The sequence below is a fragment of the Ixodes scapularis genome, unplaced genomic scaffold (genome assembly GCF_016920785.2).
Source record: "Ixodes scapularis isolate PalLabHiFi unplaced genomic scaffold, ASM1692078v2 PGA_scaffold12__126_contigs__length_90152505, whole genome shotgun sequence".
Taxonomy (NCBI): Eukaryota; Metazoa; Arthropoda; class Arachnida; order Ixodida; family Ixodidae; genus Ixodes; species Ixodes scapularis.
The window spans coordinates 88,502,423-88,518,531 of NW_024609838.1; the positions used below are offsets into that span (position 1 = coordinate 88,502,423).

At 45.5% G+C, this 16,109-nt stretch overlaps 1 protein-coding gene across 2 annotated transcripts in view; it reads right to left on the minus strand.

The window, feature by feature from the left end:
• The window catches only part of LOC8025408 (dedicator of cytokinesis protein 7), a 278,454-nt gene that overhangs the window by 151,989 nt on the left and 110,356 nt on the right, over nucleotides 1–16,109 (minus strand). For both annotated transcript variants that reach the window (XM_040206825.3, XM_040206824.3), the window contains exons 19-21: nucleotides 9,038–9,421; nucleotides 5,756–5,905; nucleotides 447–763 (exon numbers count right to left, since the gene is read on the minus strand). In XM_040206825.3, the coding sequence (XP_040062759.1) occupies nucleotides 447–763; nucleotides 5,756–5,905; nucleotides 9,038–9,421 (851 nt within the window). The remainder of the gene's footprint in view (nucleotides 1–446; nucleotides 764–5,755; nucleotides 5,906–9,037; nucleotides 9,422–16,109) is intronic.

Sequence of the window (16,109 nt, forward strand, 5' to 3'; positions counted from 1 at the left end):
TTTTAAGAGCTGCACTCTAATTTGGCATTACAGAGAGTTGTAAACGTCTCATTTTTTGTTTGTTTTTTTACAATTTTTATTATTTGATATTTTGAACCATTTCATAAAAGCTACATTAGCATCAAGGTACTGCGGTGGGCTAGTTGGTTCATACTTAGTGTTTGAACAGCGCAAAGACGACAGGAAGATAGAAGAGAAGAGGACAGGACGAGCATCAGTTGATAGTCAGCGCTCGTCCTGTCCTCTTCTCTTCTATCTTCCTGTCGTCTTTGCGCTGTTCAAACACTACATTAGCATCATTTTTCCTGTGACATTTTTTGTCTTTTTTATCTTCTTCTCAGAAAAATTTTTAACCTTGTCCTTTCATCGAAACAATGGTTGAAAGTGTCCCGTCCAGCCGCCGTCCAAACAAGTAACGAATGCTTAGTTGAGGGAGAGGCGGGCACCTGGTGTGGAGCACAGTGGCCAGGTCGGACAGCAGGAGCCCCAGGAGGAAGTGCTGCTGCCGATACTCCGGGGAGAGCTCTGCAAAGGCGGACCGGTCCGTGAGGGTGGAGCCCGACACGGCCGAGCCCTGGGAGGAGGCGATGCTGGGACACGGGGAGGCGGGGGGCGACGGGGTCAGCGGAGTGCCAAAGGGCAGGTTCAGGGTCACAAAGTGCTCGTGGCTGCACACCACCCGCAGCAGGTCCAGCTTCAGCGAGGCCAGGCTGCTACCCTCCGGCAGCGCCTGCATCTTGGCCGACACCTGTTTGCAGAACGTCTGGGGCGGAACAGGGACCCCTATCAACCACCAACCTCCCCAAAAGAAAACCCCACGCACTTTTGCGTTCCTACCCAAAATTCTAACCAACTAAGTAGGCAGCATGCATCTATGAATGGATGCACTGGCTACGAATGAGTCTGCATTTTCCAACAGGGGCACTGCACGTGCACAAAAACCAGATCCGCACGAGGTGTCTGTGCGTGCGGCGCAACGTTGGAGCTGCGTGTTGACATATGGGGGCGCGCAAATATTAAAAGTTTTAAATAGATACTGAACATTTTTAAAATTGAATTTGCGTTTGATTAGAAAGTTTGCAATTCGGCACCTTGCAAATATTAGCTCACGGTCGTGACCAAGTAACGAATATTGGGGCAAAGAACGAATAAGCACCGCACAGAGTGCGCTGCGAGAATGCGCAAATTGTAAAAAAAGTTTTTCACGCGTCGTCTGAACTTATCCAGCAACCTCAAGCGAAAAACCCACCTATACCTGCTGTTGCGTCGAGACAAAAGCAAGTTTTCTTCGTGCGCAGTGTGCAGTATCTCTTACAAGATTCCGTTGACGAAGGAAGAAACTATGCTTTTCATGTTTAAAACGTTTACGCCTTAATAAAATGATGGCGAGCTCACCCAAAATTCACCCGCATATATCTTAAATCACCCCATAAAGGAGTCAATCGGTAATGTGAGAAGCAAGATTTTCTTAGTACAATCCTTGAGGTGAATATGAGCACAGCTGTTGGCAAGTGGGTTCCGGACATAGAGGGAGGGAGGCGCCCCCCACCAAGGGCATCCCTGCCCGTGCGCATCGCATGCTGCCCAATAATGGCGCCCGAGGTGGGGGTCGCTACGGTCTCGCAAGTTGCTGAGAATTCATTTTTCGTGCAAACTGCTCGGTTGTGGTGACAGTCTAGTCACAATGGTAAACCAGCAAACTTAAGAAAAAACATATCTGCCCACGAGCGGCGGCGTCATGACGTGGCTTCCAAACTGCCGTTTACCTCATCTACGCTGGTGCTTTTCGAGCGTCTACGGCTTCGAACGTCGCAAGCTCTTTATGTGTGCGCTCACGTCCAAGTCATTACCAGTGCCAATTGTTTGCACATTTGCTCGGGCACGTGTGCATGTGTCCAAGGAGCGCGAATTTTCGCCGTGTCCGGATATTTCATCCAACAGTTTAGGCCTAGCATTCCCGAACGTTTATTCAATCTGCGTGATTTCGAAAGCATATCACTCTGCCGCTGTTTCTTGAAGAAAATGACATCTGCTTCCATCATTGCAGTGGAAGAATATGGTGAGGCTTTCACTTGTGGTAAGATTGTGTTGCGTTGCGTGGTAAGATTGTGTAGCGTTGAAATCCACGTCGTCCCAGGACGGCATTCCATTCTTTCCATTCTGACCTGCGAGTCTGATATCTGCAAAATAAAAATAAACGAAGCTTGCACCTGTCAAAGTTGCCTGTCCGCTTACTGTTATGCCAGAGAACTACAACGTGACCCATGTTTCGGAGCAGTGGCAAAAACAGCCGACGGCGGTGGAGAAACTGCTGGCGTGATACCGACAGCTATTTTTGTTGAGAGTCCCAGCAATCGTTGTAGGACCGTGTATGTAATGTATGGAGGGATCGGTGTAGCTGCAAATGATGCCGCCATAGCTAAAACACTCGACATAAATGTTTCGATCGGCCGCAAGTGAGCAACAAGGAGCTGATTTTATGTGCATGGAAATCCCATTTTGCAATCCCAGCAAGAGCAGATGCCAGTGCTTCTTGACTCGCGACGTAAAATCAGGCTTTTTTTGTTGTTACAGCCGTTACAATCTATCTGTCCAGTCATCCTTTTACTCGATACATCTCACTTCTCCTGTCTATCATGGTGGGCACGTTAAGGAGGGTCACTACCCAAAAATGTGAATATTTGAGCCAGTTGTCTGATTTAAATGACATTGACAGGCCTTGTTTCTGTTGATGTCAAGAACATTTCTGACAAGTTTTGTTACCCTGGCTGAAGTACAAAAAAAATTGCAAATGTTCAAAAATGAAAGTGGGCATGTCTGCATAAGAAAACTATCATTTTGAAATTACTTATAAATTTGACATTTTCATATGTTATATTGCTTTAGAACAGGTCAGAGCAGATAACAATGGAGCTATATTTCTACAGTAAACTTTCGTTAGTTCGACCTCGGTTAATTCAATTTTTTGTTTAATTCCATCATGTCTAAAAGTCCCGGCGAGCGCCCATACATTTCTATGGGAGGAAAAGTTTGATAGTTTGAACTTGGGAAGACTCTGCATCGGATAATTCGTCCCGAGCGAATGCGTGCGGGCTCACATTGCACGGCACCACAGCGGAAAAACCACCAACGTACGGCGAAACACAAGCCCTTTACTGCAAAGCCGAACCGTGCGCAAATCTGCGTCTGCTCCTCTACGCCGTTGAGATGGGCCGTAGCAAATGACAAGAGCCAGCGCAACCAGTCTGGTGTGGAGTAGCGCGGAGAACATAGCACATGGTCAGGCGAGGAGACGGCGCGCGCTCTCAAAGTGCTTGTCTGTAGCATCGTGTGCGGTCCATCTTGTGAGCCGAAAAGCAACGGTTCTCTTTTCCCTTTTTTCTTTATTATTTTTCTCTGTCGCCGACGGTCTGGCTGCCCAGCGCCAAAGTCAACCCGTAAAGCTTTTTTATTTCTTTGGGGAGGGGGGGGCGCGATTTTTCGGGGACGTGAAACTTAGTTACACGGCTCTCCGGAGCACGCTTTTAGACACGCGTTTTAAGCGCAGACGGCAGTAGACCATCCGTGAGTACTTTGGACAATAAAAGAAAGCTTAATTTTAACTAATTTTCTTTCTTTTTTTTTTATTCTATCATTTGGATAATTCAACCAAATTTCAAGGTTTCGTCGAGGTCGAATTAACGAAAGTTTACTGTATATTATACCGTCTCTCGTGGCAAGAAAGTCACACTAACACAAATATTGTTTTTAGATTTCCATTCTTTGTCCAAAAGTTTTGTTCTTGAGCATGAAAAATGACAAAAATAAAAAAAATACAAGCTTATAGTTTTCTTTCCCTGAAAAACTCCTAAAAATGAATCCAGGTTACGTAATAACAAAACGATAGTTTTCCTAAAGAGAAATTTATGCCAAAAAGTAGAATGGGAAAAAAAAGTGTTCAAAGTGCTCCAACCTCTACCTTTTCTTTAGCATCTGTGGACCGAAAATAATTTATAAAAAATTACCTATGCAGTATAAACTAATTAAACTTTCTGGAATACTCTCTAGGTGTTGGTAGATGTAAATATGACATTTTCCAAAATCAATGTTTTTTGCAGAAATCGTTTTTTCTGGGTAGTTTCCCCCTTTAAATCCGCGCTCCTTTCTTCCTACTCCGACGCACCGAGTTTCATACTCCGAGCGGAGCAGCTAAATGGAGCATAGCGTACAGGAGAGCAACACGACGCTTCCGACCCCACGGTTATGACAAACTCGGCACCTCATGGATACTAATGGCAGAAGATGATATTCTTTCGAAGACAAATTAATTAAGGCCGCTGCGGAGCGGCACGGTGCAATTCTTAAAAAAAAGACGGTGACTTTATGAAGTTTCAACGAATGTTTTAATATTTGCGAAAAGTTCCAAGACTCGCTTCGAGCACATATGCAGAAAGTTACCTTGGCCGATCTATTTATTGACCATGTGCGCTGTTCAAATTTAAATCAAGGACAACGTTCTCGAACCCGCTTGTCGACGGAGGAAACTGTCAAACTTGTCAGAGGTTCCGTGGTTCTGTCTTGCAGAGCGAGACGGGACCCGTCGATGTGCTACGCCGATACCGGCACACCACCACTCGACAGATGGCTTGTCCATTCGTTTTCAGTAAAGGTGCGTGAACCTTTTTTGCAATGCTAACTGATGTTTCGGTTTTCCAACCAAAGTATCTTTGAAAATATTTTAAGGGTGCAGGCAAGCCGGTGAATATTAACCATGTCAATTTAACCTGAGACTGGGGTGGAGAAGAAACATCAAAACGTAGAAGGGACAAAAAATAGACGACATCTCCACTTCAGCTGAGGATGAGACGTCGTCCTGTCTATTTTCTGCCCCTTCTATGTTTTGTCTCAGGTTAAATCAACATGGTTAAAGTATCTTCATTCGCTGAGCTAAGCATTCTAAAATGGGCAGCGGTCTGGCTCATCTCAACCGCTTTTCTGTCGCTGAGCTTTGGGCATGCTACCGTTTGATCGATGAATTCGTTTTAAGGTGAGATGTACGAATCAACCTTTTTTGGAACCCAAATGAAATAATTTTCATCTGCTGGATTAAGCACTATTCAACTGAAAAGGGGCAGCAGTCCGGGAGCGCCCCTCGTCTCGACAACGTTTCGATTAGCACAGCCATCTTGCTTGTGGGCATGATGTCACGAAGCGCGAAGAAGTCACTCACGCTCCGAGTTCGGAGGTTCGTGCACCAATACTCGGTGCACGAAGAGAGCGAGTGTCAGTCTCCAGCGGCGCTCGTGTCCGTTCAGCGAATGTAGCACAAAGCTCTTGCGCTCTGGAGCACAGACTTAATGCACCCAGTAAAGGATGCCTTTTCCCACTGCAATTAGTTGTCTGATTTCCTACCCCCTTCCCCTTCCCTAGAAATCCCCATCACGTCCATGCTTGAGAACCACTGGAATAATGATCGCTACTACTTGGGATGGCTTACGAGGGAATTCGCTCCGAAACACTTCCCGAGTGGAGGCTTTGCACTAAGATAAATTCTCCCTCTTTTAGAAAAATTATTTCAAGCTCAAGGTAAAAGACAATAAATGCAGCTCAGAAAAGTTTTGAGGCTAGCCAATAGATGGCGTCAGCTCTTTGTGAGTGGTCACAAGTGGTCGTAGCGATCGCAGTAGAACTCAACAGCGCAGATGGGTGTGCGAAGGCATGCCACAACCTTCTGGCGTTCTTTGCAGGATGGGCCAAATAGAGAATGTGCAGGCACCTTGATGAGCTGGAAGACGTATCCCCTGTCCATGATGGAGAGCAGGTCGTACAGGAAGAACGCCAGGCTTGTGTTGAGATTCTGAACTGTCCGAAAGTCACGCACCTCCTGGTGGCACCGGCTGATGATGTCCGACGTCATCGTCGTCACCTGGAGTGAGCGATTTATTTGCACTTAAATTGGTGCGCACATGGCGGCATGCCAGGCAAAGCAGATAGATAAAAACCCTTACGCGTGTGCGCCGTCTAGCCTGCTGCCGTGTGCGTTGGGAGTTATAGTATTACCCCAGCTTTAGAACCATTAAAATTAGGATGGCAGTGATGATGGTGGTGGTGATGAGAATGATGTTGTTGATGACAATGGCAATGGTGATGATTATGATTTGAGAGGAAGAGGGGTTGAAGGAGTGAAGATCATGATGATGGCAGCAAACGCAAAGGCATTCGTCTCGCAAATACCTTGCAAAGTGCCCGGGATTCATTGTGTGATGTGGGCAGAGGGCTATGGGAAGCTAAAGGGACGGTCAGAAAGCTTCTAATGGCGGCAGGCAGCAGGGATTCCCTGTGACAAACACTACTACCTGCAAAGAAGTTCGGGCTAAGCTGATCTTCTAGCGAGGTGTACGGCGGCTGATAGCCGGGTCCCCGAAAAGTTCCCTCGCGCAATCGGCACAGCACGCGGATTCGAGAAATCCTTCGTCTCTGATCGAGGGGCCATTAGCCAACGGTTCTGAGCTGTGTGTGATGCGACACGTCGGTTGTGCCTGGGGACCAGGCACAGATTTTGCGGGTTGTGCGGTGCTGCACAGTCTCTCGATTAGGTGTTGTTGAGGGGGAGACCAAACTGCAGAGCAGTATTCCAACAAGGCAGGATTAAGGATGCAGATAGTGCCTGCAGGACCGCCGGCCCACCTGGCTCTGCGACGCAAGTGATGAATCCAGCGTCCTGCGGGACTTCGCGATAACACTTGCAGAGTGTGCAGAAAACTCCAAGTTCTAAGAAAACGTGACACCCGAGATGGACGGGTGGTCTGATGCGGGTAATGGAGTGCCTTCTAGAACACAACATGCCACTCAGTTCCTTTGCTCAACAACACATGTGCCTGCTGGCCCGTAAGGCCATCCTAAACATGCTTTCAAGAAGCAGCGCAGTACATATGCTCAGAGATTCCCCAACTCAGATTTCGGTCGAGATATATACCTGTTTTCACCTCAAGAAAAAAGCAAGGTTTGCTCAATGTTCATACGTTGCGTGAAGTAGTTCTTCTGACATCATCACAACCCCTGTGCAAGAAGCAGACAAACTTGCACTCCGCACAGCATTAAGGAGCTGGTGTAGCAGAAAAGCCGGCCTCAGTAACGTGATGCAAAAATCTAGATTGGTCGATAGGGTCATGACGTCACAGCCACATGACCTTGTGCGGGAATTTCAAACAACCGACAATGCTTTCGTGAAACGTGACATCACACGTGGAATGGAAGTGATTAAAAATTATGACATGTAATGCGTATTAAAGGTCACCGCATGTCTCGCATGATTCCACTTCATAAAGTAATTCCTCCGCCTTAAAGGGGTTATGACATGAATATTAAACGAATAGTTCATTTGATCGAACACACACCGCTTCCAGCTTGATCGAGTGGCTAGGAACTTTCGTGGTACAAAAAACATCGGCCACTTCTCAGATCCCTGGAACCACGAACAATGCTGGGCGATTTATTCCCAGGTGTGCCATTTTGCAAACTAGCCGTGCAGGCCGTCCTTTTTACCAAAGATGACAATTTTGTAGACGTCATAGCGATTAAGTATGTAAGTTCACTAAGTTGTTATGCCAGCCACCCCGGCCACGATAAGCTGGGCATTTGGGCTTGTTTAAATCAAGGTAGTGCAAACACCTCACTGCATGGACACGATGATCAAATAAACGATGCTGGAAGGACCTATGTTTGTTGCGATCCATACCCATGTGCTGCGAAACATGCCGACCTCTCCCCCTGACTGTTTGTGTTGCCGAAAACGCTGTTGCCATAGCAACAGCCACTCTCGCGGTAACCGGGAACTTGCGGGACACCGGCAGATTTGTTTTTTTGGCGTTTTCCTCTCCTCACTTACGAATAAGTTTGGGAATACCGATGTCAAAACTTGTTACAATGTGGAGATGACAGAAAAGGATGGAAATGAGGTAAAGCACACTTATTCTCTTATTTATCAAGGTGCTGCTTACCCTCCAAAATAATACTGTGCTTTGTTCGTCTTCTTGCCCCAGAATGAATTCAAAAAACCGCCATCATACTTGAGAGTCACGAGTAGTGCCGTCAAGTAGAGGCACAGCAAACCCAAACACTCAATTGCTTGGACCTTTTATGCTTGCAAAAGCTTAATTTTGTTTGAAAACAAATTAAAAAAACTTATTTCTAAGTTTTGTTATTAGAGACAAATAAAACGTGACCAGTGATTGTATACCATGATCAATAACAGAGATAAAAAGTTGTTGGTGTGCAAGCAATCGCCTTTTGCGAGGCTGCTTGTAACTGCTTGTAATCACAAATCTGGGGCGACTCACTAAGAGAGGGGCGGCCAAACGACAATGCCCCCTCCAGGGCTCTGGTGCCTGTGCTTGACCTTGTCCTAAACTTTGGTAGAAGTTTCGTGACCAGTAGTGTATCGAAGAACTCTAGCAAAAGTAGACTCGTAGCAGAAATTATACTACTTTGCATATCCGCATATCTGAAAAAAAAACAAAAAAACTTGACCAGCACAGCACGGACATGAAGTCAAGCATCCCCCTGGAGTGACCGCCAAAGTCAGCGAAGGTCCGTCCATGTAGGCAGGAGCGAAAATTAAACTCCAAATATCAAAGCCTGCTTCACAAGGCCACCAAGCTGTGTGAAGCATTGAAACGCTCAAACAGGTACATAAAAACTAGGGTGCCTGGAACGAGTCCCTGGCTGGTGGATTTACCGCTGCCCCATTTGCGATCTCTCGGCTTCTGCCTGTCCCATGCTGCTGGCTGCAACGATCCTGAATGGAGGCGGCCCTCCAACCTGACAGTACCCAAAAGCCTCAGTAGTCGGGAGCCGTGAAGCCGACAGCAACGCATTGCCGGAATTCGCACAATCAATCGCCAGGATCATCCGACAGCACGACACGGCAGTCCTGCATTTTGCTACCACTTTGAGAAAACTTTCGACGCAAGGGTGGCACGCTATAACTGCATCGGCCTAAGACACGTTCGAGGCGCCGTAAAAGGAACGTAAAATTGCGCGGGATCCTGCCACGTACCAGCGTCGTCACGTCGTCCGCAAACCGGCTGCTGAATCGCACCTTGCGCGGCACGTGGAGTCGCCCCGTGGCAGCGAGGTGCTGAGTCATGCTCTTCACGACCAGCTCCAGCAGGAACCAGGCGTTGGCGAGCGCCAGTTCTCGTGCCGTGCCGCTCGACACCACCCACTGGAGGACCAGCTCCTCGTGCACCAGCTTCCGCGATGGTCCGCCACGGAGGGGTGAGGAGGCTGTGCCATTGGCCGGTCGCATGCTGGCCGTGCGGTCCAGTGGACGCGGTGGACCTCCCACGAGCGCGCTCGGCTCCGAGTCCGGATCGTGCGTCGGCGACGAGCACGAGCTCGCCAGGTCCGGGTTGCTGCTGCTTCGGCCGTGCGGAGACTTCTGCGAGCGGGAGTCATTTTGGTGCCAGTCAACTTTTTGAAAGCTCGCTGAAAGTGCCTGGTCACGCAACGTTGCGGCACATGTCGTGACGTCGCAATAAGGTAAAGTGTTGCGTGACACAACATCACAATGTTGCGTCAAGGTGTAGTCTAAACTCGTTATAACAGACCTTGATTTTGACCAAGATTTCGGTCTGTTGTAAGAGAAGTATGTTGTATGCAAATATGAAGTTGAGTCAATGGCATGCAGAGGAAAACCAACCAAACTTCACAAATTGGTATGTTATATCCATTTATCTGTTATAACTAGGTCTGTTGTAATGAACTTAGACTATATCGTGCAAAAGCGGCGCCACGCGACGTCGCGCGAGACTGTGATGCGAGTGTGAACGTTGCTAGATTACCTCAGTTGTGAAACTCCCACGGAGGGAGGTGTCCCCCCTCACACCCTTCAGACTGCCTCCCGTTGTTTGAAGTGCCATCTAGGTTTTAGTTTGAAAAAACTGCACGTTCCATGGAGTATGGTGAAACGCCATCTAGACGCTGTGCTTCGAAACATATGTTTCATAGAGTACATTGCAATTACCGTAGCAGCCGTCTCCCAAAAACGGTGGTGCATTGGACGACGGGAGGCAAGCCGGGAGTGGGCACCGCACGTGCAAGCAGTGTCTTGGGCTGTTCCGTAATTGAGCTAATCTAGTAACATTGTTAGCCTGTCACGGCACAACGTCATATGATGTCACAAGCCACAGTGCCGTGTGCCACGTGACGTCACATGGAGAAAATCTAGCGGGAAAACTCGTGGAATCATTCTCGATTTGGTAACTCTATTTAATTCAACCGCGGAATATTTACATATTGGGCTCATTCAACTTACCTGCATCAGCTTGCACTAGTGCAGAAAAGTGCGGCGCAGTGCCATAAAGTATGGCGCAGTGCACTTCCGGTTGTGTTTTGCAAAGAGTTACAACGTACCGTAAAATGCCATGGAAGCGGCACTTTGTTCGAATGCCTACTAGTATTAACATATCTCAAACTTGGGAATTCTGAAAATTATGCCCCCGATTTGACTGGAGAAGCGCCCATGTCTAGATTAAACCAGTTTCCAGTGAAAGTGGCCACTCCCCCGGTATATTAGGGTCCGCTAAAAATTCGAGAGGTGCTAGTGTATACGAGACTTCCGGTTTATTATTGAAGCAGACAGCAACCAGTTCACTTTTACGGTGCTCCGTGCACCCCTATGGGAAAATGCGCATGCATTTTTTCTCTTCGGTGGAAAATAACAGGAATTATTTTTGTTACTTGGGTCGTGTCGAATATTAGGTAACTTTAGTAACACTATAAAAGCGCTTTAGTTACAGTATTTTTTTTTACCAGTGATCGATGTTTAACTCCCCCTTATTCCGGACCCAATCCTAGGTTCTTCTGTGACCCGAACGAGATTCACGTCGTCCGACTCAAACTAAGCTATGCTCCATAGGACTGGGAAAATCTGTGTTTTAGCTGACTCTCTAGTTTGCCTTTCTTTTGTATGGAGTTGTCAGTTTCATTTGGTGTTGCATCCAGACAATGCGTTTTTTCAAGAGGGGACTAATGCCACGTGCAATTTGCAATTATTGCAAATTATCATGCAAGAAAATTAATTGTTCCTCATGTTCAGTATATAAGCGCTTCCTTTTCGCAGTGACAACTGCTCTTGCAGTAGAAAACACCCTTACTCCTGCAGCAGAAATAATAAGGTCGCTGGAAAAGTGACTCACAATGCAGGCTTGACATAACAAAAATCAAAACTGCTCCTCTGTTGTGAGCTAATACATACATACCTGTTTGTACAATTCTAATGCACACTTCATTTTGCCAAAATCGGTGTCCAAAAATACATACGTGTAACAATCGAAACCAAAAACAGCACCTCAAAAGAAAACAACAAGGCATGTAGTTGGGCTAGTTGGTGGTGTATACTGTTTGGTGGGAACAGCGTAAAAAAGACGTAGACCAGGACAAAGAAACAAACGGACAGGGCGCTGACTTACCGTAAAATACCGGGCAAGCGCCCACTCAAACTTTGGAGATAATCGCAAAAAATGGGGGATGGGCGCTTGTTCGGTCATCAATTTTACATATAAATGTACTGTGCATATTTTCTCAGATCTCACAAATTTGGTATTGGGCACTCAATGTGGAATGGGCGGATGTGCGGTATTCTACGGTACAACTGAAAGTTTATTGCTCTGCAAAAAGTGAAATAAACACAGAAAGGAGGAAGGGAAGAGAACAAACAAAGCAACCCGATAACATTAAAACTTGGGTTTGGGCTAGTTGGTCCATTACTGAATAAAAGGTTTAAAAAGTGCGAACAGACGGGGACAATAAAGAAACACGGACAACAGAACAGGCGCTTGACTCTCAACTGGTTTTTATTAACACCCTTGTCACCTATATATATACAGATTGCCCAAACCACATCGGATTCCATCGCCACAATCGGAGCCGACCTTCCAGAAACACCATCTCACTCTGAAGCAAATACAAAGACGGAGCGCTGATGCAATTGTCTTCTTTCTTTTTTATGTAGAATGCCTCTATAATCTCTTTTTCCATTTTTTTCTTTTGCCATTCTTAAAAACTTTGTGCCAGTCAAAAAGTTTTTTTAAGAAAACAAAAAAGTTCTTAACAACGGCAAAAGAAAAAAATGGAAAGAGAGATTATAGAGGCATTCTACATAAAAAAGAAAGAAAACAATTGCGTCAGCGCTCCGTCTTTGTATTTGCTTCAGAGTGAGATGGTGTTTCTGGAAGGTGGGCTCCAATTGTGGGGAATGAATCCGATGTGGTTTGGGCAATGTGTATATATATAGGGGACAAGGGTGTTAATAAGAACCAGTGGAGAGTCAAGCGCCTGTTCTGTCGTCCGTGTTTCTTCATTGTCCCCATTGGTTTGCGCTTTTTAAACCTTTTATTCAACCCGATAACATTCGGCACCAGCCACGCCCACACCCTGTCACACGAACCTGCCACACTTTTTTTACGAAATATACCTCGTCATCTGTAAGGGCACCAGAAGGAGCGCTCACACACGTGTCAGCTCCGATAGACGCCATAAATTATGTTTCGTCTCTCTCCCTCGCAGTCTTGTTTTTATGACGAGACAAAATCTTTGCGTCTAAAAATGAAGGCGAGCAGTCAGTCAAGCAAACAGCCAGAGTCAACCTACGTTGCCTATGAAGGTGATACCTTTTCGCAAAAGAGTGGCAAGTGTATAGGGCCTAGCGTAGCGCCACTGCTTAGTGATATTTATCTGGCAAAGTGTGACAGAGGCATTGCTGGGAGACTGGACAGACGCATTTTGAATGTGCTAAGATCAATCAATCAATCAGCGTTTATTTCAGCTTGAAATACAAACTGAGGGTGGCAAGAAAAAAGCAGTGTCGTCCACTGCTTGACGGGCCTCGCCACCCTTACAAGTCAGCAGTGTAAACACGGTAAAAAATAATATATATACAAAATTAACAGTACAGACAAAATGAGTAAAGAAAAATTATAGAAAAGCGTTCCTAAGGACAGAAGAAGACATATCATTCAAGTGATCACATAGAGGAGTATTCAAAAACTTAGGCAAGATATATCGCAACATTGTAAAGCCATAGTTCGTTCTACATCTAGGTAAAACAAAGGTGCCTTTTCCCTGGTTACATAAGGTGTATTGTGGGGCACAGTAGAAACAATACGTGAAAGAAAATTATCATTTTTTGCTATTATATTTTTGTAAAAACATGCGAATCTATATACAAATAAATTATATACAGGCACAATTTTAAACTGTAAGTAAGCCTGCCCGGTTGGGGAATTATATGGAGCTTTTGTAATTCGCGACTCCAGCGACCTATAGGAGGCGCCACCACCAAACAAGCATGGCGGCTGAGTCCAGGTCGCGGCGGCTCGGCCGGGCCACCTGAACAGGTGGCGCGTTATATTTAATAGATTTTCTTTTGTTTAATGCCCAATTTTATAGGTATTTGAACTGAGATGGTTAAGTGTAGCCGGCACAGAAAAACTTGCAAAGCATAGTTTTGTTTTGCCGGTGTTTTTTTGTTCTTTTCGTGTCAAACTTTCGTTTCAGAGATTTCGTTCAAAACCAAAACTATGGGCTCCGGAGAGACGGTAATATACTAATCAGTTTTGATCATCTAAGGAAAGCGGCGATGACATCAGAATTGTTCCACAGAGAGTAACTTTTCAGCTAACTCGCATGCCTCGACCATGCGACTTTTCTGTCCGCAAAATGAGCTTTTGTGCGTATCCGCGTTTACGAAACAGCTCCTGTCGTCTGCTCGGCCAACAACACAGGCTGCAGGAAAATTACGAAAATTAAGCAACTGCTTCTTGAGCCAAGGACCATGTTAACCTGCCGGCGCCCCACTAAGCAGTTGATACTCGTATTTCGATTCAGGTTTCAGTAGCAATCGAGAAGTCATTTTGATGAGCAGGTTATGTATTATATTACATACTATGGGGGTCCCATTAAAGCAATATTAGTATATCCTTCGGGTTAAAATATGAGCTTAGTTGACTAGCTAGTAGGTGAGCTGCTGATTAAAAGTATATTTGACAGACGGAGACATACTACTTAAACTTAGCCAAATGGTTCTATAGCCGGCAGCACGAAGACAAACTGAAGAGAGTCTTTATTGAAGATCCGCACAGAACCTCTCTGCGTTGAACTTTGCTTCGAATCCTGAACGGAGAAAATTAGTCTTTTTTTGTGGCCGGTCATCCTGACCAATGTAGACGTAAATTGCTGCTGGCTTCGACGTCCTCGTAATATAAATATTCGAGGCGCGATAGGTCAAAATGCCGTGACAGCATCTAACGTTGCGAGACTTGTCTCCCACCTTTTGAAAACAGATAATTTCCCTCATTCATCATTTGCAGCGAGCAAGTTTTCCTGAATCAAGTAATTGCAAAATCAGCCCAACTCCTTCAGTGTGGTCCAAAGGCTTTTTCGGCGAAAAGCAGCCAAGATGAATAGCCAACGCACCGACCGGCGTGGGTGGCTCAAACTTGAAGCTAACCGAACACAACCAAACTCAAGAAAAGGAGCTATCGAACCTTCCCATTTACTTGACTGCAACATTGATGTTCCCTCCAGTATCAGTTACCAAGCAGTCGTCACTTTGAATGTGATTCGAGACAGACAACAAATCAAAAAGTTTTTCCGTGATTCCTCCCCATCCAAGAAATCGAAAGCACGCGACCGTGTGCTGTGGAGTAAACGGGCTTTCAAACACATAATAGAAAAAAACAATCTACTGAGGCTTCACTACACTAATGATCACTCAGGCAAACTTAAGAAATATTCGGACCTTCGTCAAATTACACTGTTCGCCACCGCACCAACAACACGTCTCCGTGAAAGCCACCAGAGACGCGGAGGGGCGCGGAGCGACCTGGACTGGCTGGTTCCCGGTTTTCCCGCTTGGTGGCGTCCGTTTTGCTGGAGTCGCGAATAGCACGTAGCATTTTCTTTTGCAAGATCAGAAGCTTCTGAATATTGGATGTTGTGGTATTACCCCAGACAAGAAAACAATAGCTTAAATACGAATAAAAGAAAGCGTAATACAAAGTAAGTTTATTTTTTTCAGGTAGAACATGCTTATTACGTGAGGTGATTCCAACAACCTTGGAAGGGGCAAGACAAACCTCATTTATGTGGGCGTCCCATGTCATCGTTGCAGTAAAACTTATACCGAGAGATCTAAACGTTTCTACATACTCGATAACGGTGTCACTCAAAACTAAAGGCGGTGGGTGCATTACAAGTTTTCCTTTAGGACGAAATATTACGGCTTTAGTTTTCTCTTTGTTTATTTTCAATCAGTTCACTAATGACCACCTTGCTAATAATGTCAATACTCGGTTAACAGTGCCAGTTAGTTCTTCAATGTCAGAGGAGGAAAAGAAAAGGCTCGTATCGTCAGCATATATAACGTATTTTGCAAGAGTACTAATATTGGAAATGTCATTTATATATATATATATATTAAACAAGAGTGGTCCAAGGATGCTACCCTGAGGGACACCACTAAGCATTTGAAGGGAATCGGAGCGAGAATGATTTATGACAACATATTGTAATCGCGAGCTTAAATATGACTTTATAAGGTTGAGGGCATGTCTTCATACGCCGTAATGCTCGAGCTTAGCGAAAAGTATTTTATGATTTAGAGTATCGAAAGCTTTACTAAAGTCAATAAAAATACCAAGAGTAAGACGTTGTGATTCAAAACTGTTCAAAATATATTCTTTTTGGGCAAGCAAGGCATGTTCCGTTGATCTATATGATTACCTTATTGTCCTTTTTAGACCCAGCCTTGACCATGACTGTGTTGAAGTGGTTAAAGAGATTGTAGACATTTTTACTGAATGTTCCCAGGGCCTAAGGTTTGAGCTCGAGGTCCCGACAGAAGGGGTTTTGCAATTTTTGGACATTAATCTCTGCCTTGGAACGTCACATGTATGCTGATCCTATGATCCCAGATCGAAGAAAGGGTTAGTTTCCTATAACCTCAAAATTGGTGCTAAGTCGTGCCTCTGGGCGTCTTTGTTAAAATCCTGTCACCATAGGTGTGGGTTAAGTTTTGTGACTCAGGTTGAAAGGCTTGCCTCTGTGGGCTTCCCTTCGGGGGTTGT